Consider the following 15,099-nt stretch of genomic DNA (forward strand, 5'->3'; position numbering starts at 1 on the left):
GGCGGCGGGGCCGCGCCGCGCCCGGCAGGGGGCTCCCCTCCGAAGCGAATGAGGCCGGGCTAAAGGCGCCGGCCGCTGCTCCCAGCAGCGCCGTTCTTGGTCGGCGTTCCGGCCCTGTCCTCGGCTCCTCCGTACCTGAGGAGAGTGATGGATAAAACCCAAACAGGTGCGACGAAGCAGGGGTTTCTTACAGACTGATGTGTGTTATGTGCAACACGCATGTGCGAGGCTGTCAAACCCGGGCAGATGTCATCCTGCCTCGTGCACAGTGTGTCAGAGAAAACGTGCTTTATAGGTAGAACAACGCTGTGAGTATGACTGCAAAAAACGGCCAGATAGGGCAACTGTGTGAAAATGCAGGTGTGTGCATGCTGGTACCTTTTTATGACGGGACACTTGATTCCCTTCTGCAGGATGATTAGGAATGCATTTTTGCACAAGGCACTGGAATCCAGGAAAATAGGAACAAAGCCTTACTTTTTATGCCTGTCTGGGTACCTGTGCTTTTAAAAATGATAAACAGTTCAGTGAATCAGGTTTGGGTTTGTTTTTTCTTCTTTGAGAATATGCTTCTGTGTTATGGCCCTGTAAACTAAGAAGTGGGATCAACACCTTCAGTAATTTTAACAGTAAATAGGAGGCATATCAGTTACTGTCAGAAGTTGGATTAGTTCAGAAACACAGGTTACCATCTCCATTTGAAGTAGTCTGTAGCTTTATGACTGTGCTGCTTTAAGTTATAGGCAGAAATGGTAATTGTGCGAGTAGACAGAGGCTAAAACCAGAAAAGCAAGGGATCGTTATGGATGAAGCTAATCAATCAACTGTAAAACATCAAAAATTTACTGCAGATATTTGGGATTTCATTATGAAGTACAAGTGGGTTTGGCATTTTGTAACACAGGAGGATTTTGGGAGGTGGAGTGTTTGGGAGAACTTTTCAGTGTCTGTAAGGAGTGCAAGCTGGTTTCAAGGAACACAGCTACTAGAAATTCTCATTGTTTCCAACAAGTGGGAGGAAAATATTAAACCCCTTCTCTTATTTCTCTGAATTAAATCTTGTGATCTGCTGCTTTCACTCAGAATTTATTTCCTTGTAAATGTATAGCTGGCAGAGCAGTTAACCTCTGTAGGCAAAGTGGAGCAGGCTCTTCATTTGCTGCTGTGTGCCTTTAGGAAGTCTGATCTCCACCAAACACAAAGGCAAGGAAAATATATTTGACGTAAACTGCTCCCTCTCTGAGCAGTCCCTTTTCCCCACTGCCTGCCCAAGACATGAACAGTCCTGACATACTGAAAAACACCATGGACCCGGACAGGTGGTTTTTTTCTACAATTTTCAGTTTATAGGGAATGGATAAAATGCCTCACAGGATTATGCTAAGGGTCTTCAGGCAGCACCTGTATTTCTGATCCAGCGTGAGTGTGTAGGAGGATGCTGTGCTTGCAAGCGGTCTATTTTGCTTGCACATGGCTGCTCTGAGAGGTGCAGATCTTTTTAAGCAAGATTTTGATTGTGGGTTTTTTTTTCTGCAGTAAGTTAGCCACTTCCTGTGCTTGCCTGTTCATGGTGTTTTCTCGACTTTAATACTGCACTCGGTAGCCAGTGACAGAGACTATTTTAAGGCCTCTCACAATGGTCTTCTCATTTACTTGGCTAAAATGAGAAAGTTAGCCCTGCATTGGCCACTTGTTAGCTGATGACAACTTTTACTTTGAATCTGGCTCCCCCTCCCCCACCTGAAATCCCTGGCTCAGCAAATATTTGAACCTGCCCAGGTTAATCATGAAACTGAGATCTTTATCTGAGAGAAGTGCAACCTACTGAGGGTGGTGGTTTCTTTTTTTTTTTTTTTACAGTACTAAAGTGAGGTTCACTTTTTAATGATGAACCACAGTAAGTGGATACCTTCTGCACAGCACAGAGCCTTAGGCAGTTAAGAAGAGAGACAAAGCTTGGATATTCTTGTTGCATGTTACAGCTTTTTTAGGGACTTTTATGGAACGTTGGTTGGAAAGCAGAGCAATCTCTTTCTTGCAATTTTTTTTTTTCTTCTTCATTGCTTCACGGAAGCTTCCTAGTAAAAGGAGTTTTCGAGGCGTTTTTAAGCAAGATTTTTATACGAGGAAACCAGTTCATTTTTCAGGTTATTGGATTGTATTTTCAGGCTGTATTACAAGGGCAAGCATTTGTGATGCATAATTTACAAAGTAAGTAACATTTTTAATTTCTGTGTGTGTGGTCTTCATCACCTCGTGAAAGTATTGTGCTATAACTGATTACCGGGTAGAGCTTTCGTGGTCTTCAGATAGGTGAAGGAAAGTCAAGTACCTCAGTAGCTCTCCAGGTTATACAGGGAATAAGGGCGCACCTGTCTGCCTGCTGTCTTTTCTTGCCTGCAAGCTAGGCTAGTCCGAGCCGAGCACTAACCTGATTATACAAGTGTGGGCAGTCCAGAATTTGGCCACCAGTGAAACCCTGGAGAAGTAATTTTTCCTGGAAACCTTTACTCAGTAGAATAAAAAAATCGTACTGATCCCACATGAGACCTAAATACAGCAGCGTGGTCTTTGTAGGAAATCTTTATAACCTAATCTAAATAATTACTTTGGCAACTCAACTGTTCGGGTAGCAGGTGGGCTAAACCTCCGAAGTTCTGTGTTTGGACTTGTGTCCGGGATGATTTTAAGTATCCTGTTTCATTTTGGAAATGGAAAGAATCTTTGGAGCATGTCTACCTAAACAGGGAGGGGGGAGAGTCTACTTCAGAATGAATTTAAGCTTGTTAACATATAAAGCAAACTAGCATGCATTTCTTTGTGGTTGTTGGTACTCCAGACATGTTCCTGTGTGTTAATGCCCGTCTAAAAGGGGCAAGCTGCTGAGCGGCACAGAGGGGGGTAGATATGTGTGAAATACTTGGGAAGGATGTAAATTGCTTTAATTTTTTTTTTAATGAGTATTTGTGAGCTAAAGCCCATTTCAGCCACACCAGGATTTCTTATGATGCAGGCACAGATAGTTGCTACAGCTACTCCTTGTTGTGGTTATTTTTGGTATCTGGTTTTCTGCCCCCATAGATTATAGCGAGTGTACAGCGTTCACGTTGCTTTACATAGCGTTCTGCTCTGGAATTAATAGTGTGTTCTGTGCCTGTTTCTTCCAAGAGGTCTGAGAGAGTTACGGCCGGTGACTGGGGGACGAGGGGGGGCAGGCTGTGTTAGGAAGGAATATTTCTAAATGGTAGGAGGATACTGATGATATAAAGTCGAGTAAGGAAGAAGACACTGACAAGGGACTCTTGCTTTTAAAAACAATTAACTTGATAAATATCTCAATGAGAACAGGGTAGAGAAACAGTGTGAAAAGGCAGACTAAATCTTGTTGTATCCTGACAGACTGGCTTTTTATGTTCAGCAAAATCATGTTTCAAGGTCTTGCTCAGTTTTTACTTTCTTCCACGGTTTTGGCAAGTCTGCTGAATCTAAGATTACAGTGTTTGGTTTTTGGATTTCAAAATGAGTTAATCTAGATCGATTGGAATTGTATTTTACTACAAAATGATAACGGGCAGAAGACCTCTCAGGAGTAAGCACGTTTTACATAATAATGCGAAGTATATCAGACCTGTGTGTCCACTAAAATAATAGAAAACTGCACAGTTTAAAAACAATCTGTATATCATTATGTGGAGGTAGATATTTCTCTGTGTGTGTATATATGTGTAAAATAGGGGTGTAATGGATACACACACACGAGTGTCGTGCTATCTTGCCTTCTGCATCCTTAATATGTACAGTAGGTCCAGCAGCCTTTTAAAGCTTTTTGAATGGTAAACTTCAGGCATCCAAGCAGGAGAATGCAACTGAGCTGTGACCGACCTACTTCTGAAGGGAGCTGCCCTGTGTGTGAGTGTGCGAGCGTTGTGTGCGCGTGTGTGTAAGAGCTACGTGCTGCAGCATATCAGCCTTTTGTCATCCTGCCAGGATTGGACTGTACCATGTTGCAAAGTCAGGAAAACGAGCCGGGACAGCAGGCGAGGAGAGTCCACTCACTCCTTTTGTTTGTAATACCAGGTTTATATTGCAGTTCTGCTAAATGTAGATTCTTTCCGAAAGTGAAATTGTTTTAAGATTAATGTAGAACAAAATGATGAAACAGGAGTGGTCTGGTGACATTATTTTGACATGATTGGCTGAGGATTATGATGTAATAGGTTACAGTGCAGCCCCTTATAGGTTTTAAAATGAATTCCAAGACACCATTACAAAGAGAGCCTGACTCTTTTCTTGTATCTGAGCTTACTCAGTGAAACTCATACAAATGTACAATACTGTTTGGAATATGGAAGAACTGGATATAGAATATCCTAAGGCAGATATAAATTGTGGCTCAGACTTGATGTTTTACATAGAAATGGATCCACCAGGTAAAACTGCAGTCTTATTATGGAAGACTTAATTCATTTTGGTCTTTAAATAGCTGCTGGAAAAGTCTTAGTGGATATGCAGGATTTCTTTACTTTGTCATTGATACAAATAGTTTATTCCTTTTTTTTAATAAATTAGAATTAAATTGTGGTTTAGTGCATGGTTATAGTAATTACAATCAGAACCTGTAGAAATACCTGTCTGCTTCTTTAACTGAATTTTTACTGAACTGACCTGTTTCTGGTTTGATTTTATTCTGTCAGATGTGGTTCTAGTTCTGCTATTATAAGTGTTCTATTTCTTTTATTATTATTTTTGCTCTCTGTTCCAAATTGTGATTAAAAGGAGATGCTGTAATAACACTTATTTCCTGAAACAATGATTACAAATCATTGTTTTTGATTGTTTGAGGAAAAACAGGTTTTAAAACCTAGCAATATTGATTACCTGATACTGTGTCACTTTTTTCATATCATACAAAGATTCTATGCTGTCTTGATATTCTTTGCAACTTTAAAAATATCGTCGTTTGTAGCCAGTCATCATGCATAAGGAAGGGACGTTCGTAAGGAGTGATATACTTACTGGAGAACTAAAAGAGCTGGGTTGATTTTTTTTTTTTTTTTTTTTTTTTCCCCTTTTAATCCCGAATCCAATGTAGTCCCCCTTGCTACTAAGTCTGGAGTGCTGCAGTATCTTCTCAGGCACCCAATGGTATATGTATGCAGCTTTGACATTGAGAGAAGGGGGATGTGGTTTTTAATCAGTCCTGGCATTTGGAACACAATTTATTGTGTAGAATACTAAGATTAACACAAGGGATATTTGGGTCACAGATGGGTTTCTTAAAGTGTGGGTTGTTGGGTTGGGTTTTTTTTTTGTGGTGGGTTGGTTTCTTTTTTTTTTTTTTTGGCAAATCATTGCACAGAATGCTGAGGATCACAGAAACCCACTTCTTAAAATATACAGTATTGCTGTGGGTTTGCATCTTTTATTTCTCAGCTGCTAGATAAGAAGCAGCAGCATTCCTCTAGGATCATTACACAGGAGGAGGGGGTGGGGGGAAAAGAAATTTTACATGTTTTATTATTTGTATTCACCTGAAGATAGTGGAAGAAGGTAAAGAAAAACTGATTTTTTTTTTAAATGCTTTCTTCACAGGGTGAGGAAATAAATACGGTGTTATATTTTGCTTAAAATACATTATTACAAGAGTAACATACTTTTTTGAAACAGGACATCTTTCTTTTTGGATTATATTGTTTTCAGTAAAATATCTTCATTCCTGTAATGTCTTTTAAAGATTATTAGTGACGGTAAACTATTGAGTAACTATTCTTTTTTCTTTTTCTCATTCATGTAATAATGTGTAATTCCAAGGAATGTATGGTCAGGTTTTCAGTGAGTTACAATTAACTTTTTTTTTCCCTTTCATTTGCAGCTCTGCCTCCTAAGCCACCAAAACCTAATACTGTAACTAACAACGGCATGAATAACAACATGTCATTGCAAGATGCTGAATGGTACTGGGGAGATATCTCAAGGTAAATCACCTCAAGACATGTATTTCTTACGTTTCACTGTATGTTCCCGCTATGCTGTGTGTATGTTTTATGCTTAAGTGTAGAAAAAACAGTTATAAGAGCCATTTATAGGATATTTTCCAACACAAACGTATTACTGTTGGTTTTATTCCAAACATGACTAAAAAGTTACTGGCAGTCAGTTAGAATGTGAAATGATTGTTTTGTTACTTTAAGACAGCTGTATGAAATGCTAGTACGAAAGGACAGCACCAAGAAATAAGTATTTTCTTCTTGTCTTTCATCCCGAACCTCAACTGTAGGCACAATAGTTAGCAAGCCAGACTAACAAGTGCCAATGTATTAGGAACATTTTTAACTGTACTATATATAGGTACATTAGACCAGCAATGGCTGCTCCAATTGTTCAGGCTTGTATGAACAAGCAGAAAGACCTTTGCATTAATGTAATTTTGTCCAGCAGTGAGAGAACATAGGATATACCATTTGTGTGTCACAGTTGTTCTCCAGCAAAATTAAATAAGCTATTAAATAACTGTATTTATTAATGAAGATATCAAGAGACTTATAAAAAACACTTACTTTAAAACAGAAAAATTTTGAGCCGAGCGAGAGGATAAATGAGTAAGAAGTAACTGAAATGATGGGTTACTTTTGCTTTCATTTTAGAGAAGAAGTAAATGAGAAGCTTCGAGACACTGCTGATGGTACCTTTTTGGTGCGAGATGCTTCGACCAAAATGCATGGGGACTACACGCTTACGCTAAGGTGAGATTAGTTAGGCTAGGTCTATAGTACTTGACAGTGAAATACAATGCTGCATTTTAAATCCAGTGTTTTTTAGGAAATAGTACTTGAAGTACGCTTAACTTTTCAACGAACTTTATTTGCAGGAAAGGAGGAAATAACAAACTAATCAAAATATTTCATCGAGATGGAAAATACGGCTTTTCTGACCCATTAACTTTCAACTCTGTGGTCGAGCTAATAAACCACTACCGGAATGAATCTCTAGCCCAGTATAATCCTAAACTGGATGTAAAATTACTGTACCCGGTATCTAAGTACCAGCAGGTAATTTGGTCTATTTTCCTCGGTTTCACTTAAATACAGAGAAATGCTGCAGAGTGGGGAGTCATTTATCATTAAGAACTTCAGCTCTGTTAATATTTGAAAAACTAAAGTGCGTATAAAAATGGATGATTTTGTTTAAAACCAACTCTGCAGTTTGCATATAAATAATTTAAACTTTAAATACTGCAAATGCATTATTCAGAAATAAAGTTACGTTAATAAATACCCTTATTTATTTTTAAATACCTCATTAGTTTCTCATTTCCATATTATGCGTTTAGTGTGTCTCCATATTGATGAATGAGGAGTCATATTTGCCACAGAACTATCTAGGCAATTTTGAGCAGTTTTATCCTGAAAATCTGTGCAATATGATTGTTTCTTTATGGAGTATCTTTCCTTCTGGTCATTTCCAGGATCAAGTTGTAAAAGAGGATAGCATTGAAGCAGTGGGAAAGAAATTACATGAATATAATACCCAGTTCCAAGAAAAAAGCCGAGAGTATGACAGACTCTATGAAGACTACACAAGAACATCTCAGGTGAGCTAGATTTGAAACCAAAGGGAGAATGGAAGATTTCTGTAGATTCAGAGAAACGGTATTGTAAATGCATACTGCGATCTTCCATCCTCCTCCCCCTCCCTTCCACCACCACTACTATTGCCCAAAAGAGGAAAAATATCCGATGTGCTTGCTCAGTATAGTAGAATCGCTTACTCATGTTTGAAGTCACCACCTGTAACCTAACCCACCCTGTGACCAAGTCTGACATCCAAAACAAGCACAGAACTATCTTCTGCATACTGACCTCATCAAGCTAAGTTACAGTTTTCAAGACACGTTTGCAGAGAAGCATTGTATTTTATTACTAGTTTCTGAAGGGTCTGGTTTCATGTATGGAGGGTAGAGAGATGACATGTATAGATACAGTGCAGGAATGAAAAAGCTCTGTCCTTCTTTCAGCTTAATTATTAGCCAAGTCTTGAAGTGCCAGTGAATTAGTTCTGTTTTACAGACCCAGAATCAAGACTGTTTCTTAAAATGTGCAGGAAATAGGACAAAATAATTGAAGAAAGGTGGAGAAGTGCAGGCAACTTAACTAATGACTTAAAAGACTTCGCTGTCAACTAGCTACGTAGGACTAGATGGCCTCTTGAGACCTGTCCAGGCCAATGCCTTAGGCTTTTATTTCAGAAAGCCAGATGTGCCTCTAAGCACAGTAGTTGGTATGAAGGGCCAAGTGCATTGCCATAAGGCTCTTATCATCACTAATTAAAGTTATTTATGCAAAACAAACTTTGCAGCTAGCTCTTTGTCTAGCAGTTTTTCTTTCTTGGAAAGCCTCATCATGGTAGCCTTTTGCACAGGCCAGTTCGCTCTTCGTTACAAGGCTTTGCAGACAGAATGTCTTCTGCTAAAGGGATAGTGAAGTCTTCTGTTAACAATATAGTGAAGTGTTTCTGTGGTACAAGCCAATAAATCATCCCCTCTTTTTGACAACAACTGTGATAACAATTATGTATTTTCAGGAAATTCAAATGAAAAAAACAGCTATTGAGGCATTTAATGAAACAATTAAAATATTTGAAGAGCAGTGCCAGACGCAAGAAAGATACAGTAAGGAATACATTGAAAAATTTAAACGGGAAGGAAACGAGAAAGAAATACAAAGGTCAGTATTTGTATATTTGCATTTCAAATTGTATGATTTTGAAGCAAGAAACAATGCCATATATAGATCTGCCTGAAACTAAAGCAAAATGGCAAGTTTAAAGTTCAGTTTTAAGCAAAGCAAGCCTTAAATGGGGGAGATGTGAACTTGCAAAAAATGTATAGCTGTGTCTAGAGAAATAATCTGTTCTCTTAAGTGTTTACACTGGTAAGTAGCAGATTATAATGTTATGAATAAGACGTCATCAGGGTGTAACCTACCACATTATTCCATTCAGAATTATGCACAACTATGAAAAACTGAAGTCTCGAATAAGTGAAATTGTGGACAGCAGGCGTAGATTAGAAGAGGATTTAAAGAAGCAAGCAGCTGAATACAGGGAGATAGACAAACGTATGAACAGCATTAAGCCAGACCTCATACAGCTGAGGAAGACAAGAGATCAGTACTTGATGTGAGTATCATTATGAATTAACAAAATACCTTTTTTAAGTTGTTTTTGGTTTTTGGGGTTTTTTTTAATTGGTATCCAACCCCTGTGACTAACAACTAATTTTATTTCCATTTATTGTCCAGGTGGCTGACTCAAAAAGGAGTTCGGCAAAAGAAGCTAAATGAATGGCTTGGGAATGAAAATACAGAAGAGTGAGTATTAAAAGATTTAAATATTTCTGATATTTCAAATCGACTTACGCAAGAGTGAGATAAAGCATGTTTAATTCCCGGACCACTCAGAGGAAATCTCAAGCCTAGTTCTCCAGTAACAATGCACACTGTTAACACATGGCAGCCTGCATCATGCAGGTATTAGACAGGACTCTGTCACGCCTCCTGCTCTCTGTTACTCAGAGAAGTAAGTGACCAAGTTACTGTGCCAAAGCACTTCTTTGCCAGTAAGAATAAAAGCAATTTATTCTTACCAGCAAAATGAAGTTCATAAGGGGTTATTCTCTTACAGAGATACCGTATGGATGGATAAACTGTTCAGAAGGTCACTTAGGCAGGGTAGCACAAAGCCTGCCCATGTAGTGGTATCCACATCAGTTTGTCACGTTGCTATTGGAGATTATATAATTATATATGCTGATATATAATGGCAGTTTTGTGGTCCGGTTAATTTTTCTCGAAAATAGCAGGATAGTGTTCTGTCATTTCACCAATTCAGTTTACTATAGGTTCTGACAGGAGCTTGGCTAAAGAATACATTTCACTTCAGTCCTGAGAAAAAGGCAGTGGTGTGAATGTAGACCAAATTTAAACAAGATCAAGCCACAAAATAATATCAAAAGTGTAGTAACAGTGAAGAGTGAACAAACAGAAAACCAAAGTTGTCTTGAGTAATATTCGTAGCAACATTTTCTGCCTATGTAGTTTCCTGTGCATGCCTTTCACACTGCCTGGCTGAACATACAGCAAAAGCAGTAGACATTCTAGCCTTGTCCACATCTATTTTAATCTGGCTTGGTTTATTGAGTCTCCTAGCGTTATACTGGAAATTGTGCACCTCTTCTGTGGCTGCACTGGTAGAAGCAGGGTCTAAAAATGGCAGAAAGGTTTTAAAGCCACGTTGTTCACTCAGTCTTAGCACAGCTCAAAGATGTTAGGATGGAGGGTATATAGGCACCTGTTTCCAGTAGTACTCCCATCACTTAAATGGTAGTGAAGAAACAATGCCAGGCTATAGTTTTGATGTAGCATCAAAACAGTAAGTGAAACTGTTTAAAGAAAATCTTCCTTTTCTCTTACTCTGTGACTCTTCTTGCCAGTGAGTCTGGTAAATGCTCACGTTTCTGCTGAAAAATAAAACTTTCAGAATATGACTTTAGAAAAAACAGTTGTAATGCAAAAAAAAAAATCAGAATAATAAGCATCAGGAAAAACAGGAATCACTTTCTCTAGGTGCTGGTTGAAAATAAAGCCACTGCTGAATGCATTTGAATATCATATAGGACAAAGGAGTACATTGAGGTGAAGGACCTAGAGTGAGTGTCATCTGAAACAACAAAACCCTTCCTCTTTCTGAAAAATTGGATTCTGTGTGAGATTGCTGGTTTCAGTAGGCTACCTTGAGAATCTTCAAAGGCAGAACTGTGGATGAGTGAGAAGTCATGTTTTCTTAGACCAAGAAAAACTGATTAAAAACATTTTACAGAGAGAATAAATATATTAGCCAAGTGCAGGCTGATTGCAATCTGAGCAGGAGAGGCAGGGCCCACCAGTGCATGCTGCTGAGTTAGTGAGGAGCTCTGGAACTGCAGAATATCGAAGTGGTGTACACACAGCTGAACCAGAGACCTTTTGTGGTGGGCTTCAGCTCGGAGGGTTCTCTATAACTCTGAATCAGCTTTATAGTTGGTGGCTGTTTTGGTAGAGAAGGCCCTATGTTACATGCTTTTCTCATCACCTGGTTATAAGGAGAGAGAGCACTCTACCCTTCCACCCTTTCCACAAAGCCATCTCTCCTATAAATAATTAATCTCTCTACCTGTACCACTGCTCATAGCTTTCCCAAGCAGCAGCTGTAGTTGATACATTGCATGATTTTTCACTGCAGACCAAGTGTTCTGATCTTTGGAAATGAAGCTGACTCAGAGGGTATTGATTTTGTTGGGCTTGCTATTTACCAAAACAGTGAGCAACGGTAGAAGTGCTGAAGTGCTCGCAGCAGATTCTGAGAGATAGCGCAGCATCCTTTCACATCCGTCCTCAGATTTACATGAGTGTTTTTAAAAGAAACAGGAACCAGAACTTATATTTTATTTTTATACAGTGGTTTAAACAGTGCAGTATTATGTGATTTACATCCCTAGTTTTACCAGGGAGGCATCCTACTTAACCACTGATACATATATTTTTTTTTCCAAGTAATATGAAATGAGGACTACTTTTAATGGATTTTGCTCTGCCATTTGTTTCACAAAGACGTTTTGTCCTATTTCAACAGCCAATACTCTATGGTAGAAGATGATGAGGACTTGCCCCATCATGATGAGAGAACATGGAATGTGGGAAATATCAATAGAAGCCAAGCTGAAAATCTGCTGCGGGGAAAGCGAGATGGAACATTCCTTGTTCGAGAGAGCAGCAAACAAGGCTGCTATGCCTGCTCTGTTGTGTATGTATCCTGATTTGTGAATGATGTAACCAACATTTGAGTCACCTACCTTGACCCAGGGTAGATGTTTGCATATGCATGGATCCCGTTGGACCTTTGGGCTTGGAAGCAGACCAGCAAGTCCTGAGGCCACTCTTATTGCTGCTCCATTTCCTACACAGCTCAGGGCTGTGCCACTCCCACAGATGAGCCTCACACAGAGGAAGGGAAACCAAAGCATGGATGCACTCTTTATGTGCAGCTGCTAAATCCTGCCTATGTCCTCCCTCCTAAGCTAGCGCAATGTCTGGGAATTTGGATTAAGATTAGGCTGTTACCATTATCCCGCCACAGAAGACAGGAATTTGTGTAGTGACTAGCATCTTAAGTTTTATTTCCAATACCTTATTTTCTAGCTTAAGTTTACTGTACCAACAGACTAAAAACTGGTTGCTTTTTTTCCTTCTTTAGGGTGGATGGAGAAGTAAAGCACTGTGTGATAAACAAAACACCTACTGGGTATGGATTTGCAGAGCCATATAACTTGTACAACTCGCTCAAAGAACTGGTGCTACATTATCAACACACATCACTTGTGCAGCACAATGACTCTCTCAATGTCACACTAGCCTACCCAGTATATGCACAGCAGAGGCGATGAAGACCTTAATACCCTGGGTTGTTTGGTGTTTTTCTAAAGAAAAGATCTGACAACATTGAGGCCTCTGGAGAGAGAAGGCTCCTCTCAGCCTTACTCAAGAATTTGAGCTGCAGTATTAAAGCTGTCTGTCTTCAGATGGGACTAGAGCTTTCCTTCGCAACTGCAGTGGGAGAAATCACAGCATTAAGCTGTGAACGTATGTTTCTAATCTGAAGTGCTTTTTTTTTTTCTTTTTTTTTTAAATTGAAAGAAAAACACAAGAGAGAGAAATCCTAACCCGATTTCCCTGCAGGGACATAGAGGCCTTTAACCATGGTGCTTGTTTACGACCACTTCTGAAGCTTTACCAGCTAGAACTTTGGATTCTCCATATACAAGGTGTAAGCGGTCTTTGTCATTTGGTTATTGGGATTCCATGGTCAGGACCTGGCTTGGATTTGGTGTTGCTGCACTCAGTGGATCCAGACATACAGCATTGTGGATTTTTTGGTTTCTAGTGAATGATATGTAGCAGAATGGCACTTTCGTTTCTAAGGGACACTTTAAAAGGACTTCAGTAACAGTACGTTGTTCAGAGTAATTGTCATAGCAAAGTGCCAGGAAGTGTTTTGTTTAGACATTTAAAAATCCTGTTTTAAGAATATATTTAAGGCTGAAGAAAACAGGACTTTCAATGGCATACAGTATATAATAATGTACATAGTATTGGATGACTAACTATCATTGATGGAAACTATCAATACCAAACTGCTTTTCTTTTCCCTGTTCTGTTTGCTGAAAGCTGAATTCCTAGACTGTGCTATGCAATACTGAATTTTCTTTAGGCTGTAGTCTTCTCTTGAGCATATCTACAGGTTAAGCTTGTTTTTCTTTCATGTTTCATTGTCTTCTTTTTTCTTTCTTTCTTTTGCCTAAGAATATTGTTCCTGATGATCATTTTTTGTTACTCATTTTGTTGTTGGTTTTTGTTTTTTTGTTTTTTTTAATGTACAGGAAGCCAGAAAGAGTTGGTTTCAGAACTTAAACTATGAAATATTTTGCAATTTTCTTTGTATAGAATATTGAGCTACTAGCTCAAAATTTTGAAAGTTCATAATTTTTTTTTGACTAAATATTTTGTTGGGCAGTGCCTGATAAGCTTCAAAGCTGCTTTATTCAATAAAAAAGTATATGAACATTACAGAATATCACTGAGTCCAACAATATTGTTTCAGAGATATCTTTAGAATACGGTACCATGCTATGTTTGCTTCTTGGAGCATTTTGAACTTCTATCATGATTGTCTTTGTATTTGGAACACAAAAAATTGTGTATCCTCTGATAGTGATTGCAGATAAAACAGGTGAAATTTATCTACTGGGGATAGTTTGGATTTCAGAATGAATCCACTCTTTATAGTAAATAAATGACTTCTTGACCTACTGTGGCAGAATTTTTGTCAGTATATAAAGGTATTTTCATTTCATATGAAGGAAGCTTCTCTAATCTGTTGCCTAGGATTGTTTTTTGTATTAGTATTGTGAAAAAAACCTCTCCCACCTTTACTGAGAACGTTTGGATACAACATAGAGCTAATTAAGACTGGAAAGTGTCTGTTTTTAAACTGATTAGGTTATCATATTTAACATTTTTGTGTTTATTTTTGTAAGTTTGTAGGCTGAGGCAGTATCAAAGTGAACACTTCTATAATTTTGGGCACCAGAGACTTTACAGAATTAGGGTTTAGTTAAAAGAAACAAATACCTGAATACCACTAGAGCAAACTTTCTAAGATTTCTGGGATAATTCAGTGTGGGTGGTTTGCAGTGGTTATTTATAGTCCTGACCATTGAAGAAATTCACACATTGCAAATGGATAAAGTAATGAAGTTCTGAGAAATCTTGGAAAAGTTTTGAGTAAGTGAACATATGAAATTATTCTTCCCCAAGGTGCAAAGGCAAGACCCATTACTATTAAAGAGAGTTTCACACACAGGCAGAAGAGTAAGACCTATGGCGTTCCCTCATAATAGCTCTGTTTTAGAGATACATGTGTTTTAATTCGGAGTATGCAGTGCTTATTAAGCTGTTGGAAATAACAAGTTTGCCGGTCTCCAGTTGTTTTTATATTATGTTTTCATTTTACATTATTCCTTCATTTCTGAGGCTGTAAGGCTTTTGATTTATTTTTATTTTGTGCTCTTTTTTTTTTTGGTGGGTTGTCTTTGCATTCCTATAGATGTATTTTCTTACTAGAATTTATATCAGGAAACAAGATTCAACCAACATTAATGTTTAGGGATAGTCACCACTTAAAAAAATCATTCTGAGTATTTTTTCTGAATAGAAGTTTAGTCTTCATTCCTTCCCTTCTTCATAACACACTCTTTTTCAGGCCTGTAGGACCATGTAAATTTGGTTTACTAATAACTGGTTTTTACTATGAAAAGCACCAACAGTTACTCTAGCATGCCAGTTATACTACTGGGCTTGAAGTTACAAATTAGTTCAGTATACAACCATTTAACACTTGTAGCAATCCAAGATACTCTTTGGACACATATTAATTTTTGAATGTTAAATATTTTAAGAGTAAAATTGTATTTTTTTTCTCTATAAGGAAAATATATGTAATCTGAAT

General features: G+C 38.3%; 1 protein-coding gene across 2 annotated transcripts; it reads left to right on the top strand.

The window, feature by feature from the left end:
* Positions 1-2,195: 2,195 nt before the first annotated feature.
* On the top strand, positions 2,196-12,936 carry PIK3R1 (phosphoinositide-3-kinase, regulatory subunit 1 (alpha)). Of its 2 annotated transcripts, none has more exons than XM_010158038.1 (10): positions 2,196-2,211; positions 5,873-5,975; positions 6,645-6,743; positions 6,869-7,049; positions 7,466-7,591; positions 8,581-8,723; positions 9,001-9,177; positions 9,300-9,368; positions 11,668-11,838; positions 12,289-12,936. In XM_010158038.1, the coding sequence occupies exons 1-10, from the start codon at positions 2,196-2,198 to the stop codon at positions 12,476-12,478; spliced, it is 1,275 nt and encodes a 424-aa protein (XP_010156340.1). In that variant the 3' UTR covers positions 12,479-12,936. The 2 variants fall into 2 exon arrangements, with proteins under 2 accessions (XP_010156340.1, XP_010156339.1); XM_010158037.1 differs by lacking the exon at positions 2,196-2,211 and adding an exon at positions 4,325-4,430.
* Positions 12,937-15,099: the final 2,163 nt, after the last annotated feature.

The sequence above is a fragment of the Eurypyga helias genome, unplaced genomic scaffold, assembly GCF_000690775.1.
Source record: "Eurypyga helias isolate BGI_N326 unplaced genomic scaffold, ASM69077v1 scaffold24468, whole genome shotgun sequence".
Lineage (NCBI taxonomy): Eukaryota > Metazoa > Chordata > Aves > Eurypygiformes > Eurypygidae > Eurypyga > Eurypyga helias.

Excerpts from the sequence above, each read along its gene's own strand:
- PIK3R1 (XM_010158037.1), top strand. The coding sequence starts at position 4,325 with ATGTACAATACTGTTTGGAATATGGAAGAACTGGATATAGAATATCCT. Across the intron at positions 8,724-9,000 it reads AACGAGAAAGAAATACAAAG|AATTATGCACAACTATGAAA; the intron begins GTCAGTATTTGT and ends TATTCCATTCAG. Across the intron at positions 11,839-12,288 it reads TGCTATGCCTGCTCTGTTGT|GGTGGATGGAGAAGTAAAGC; the intron begins GTATGTATCCTG and ends TTCCTTCTTTAG.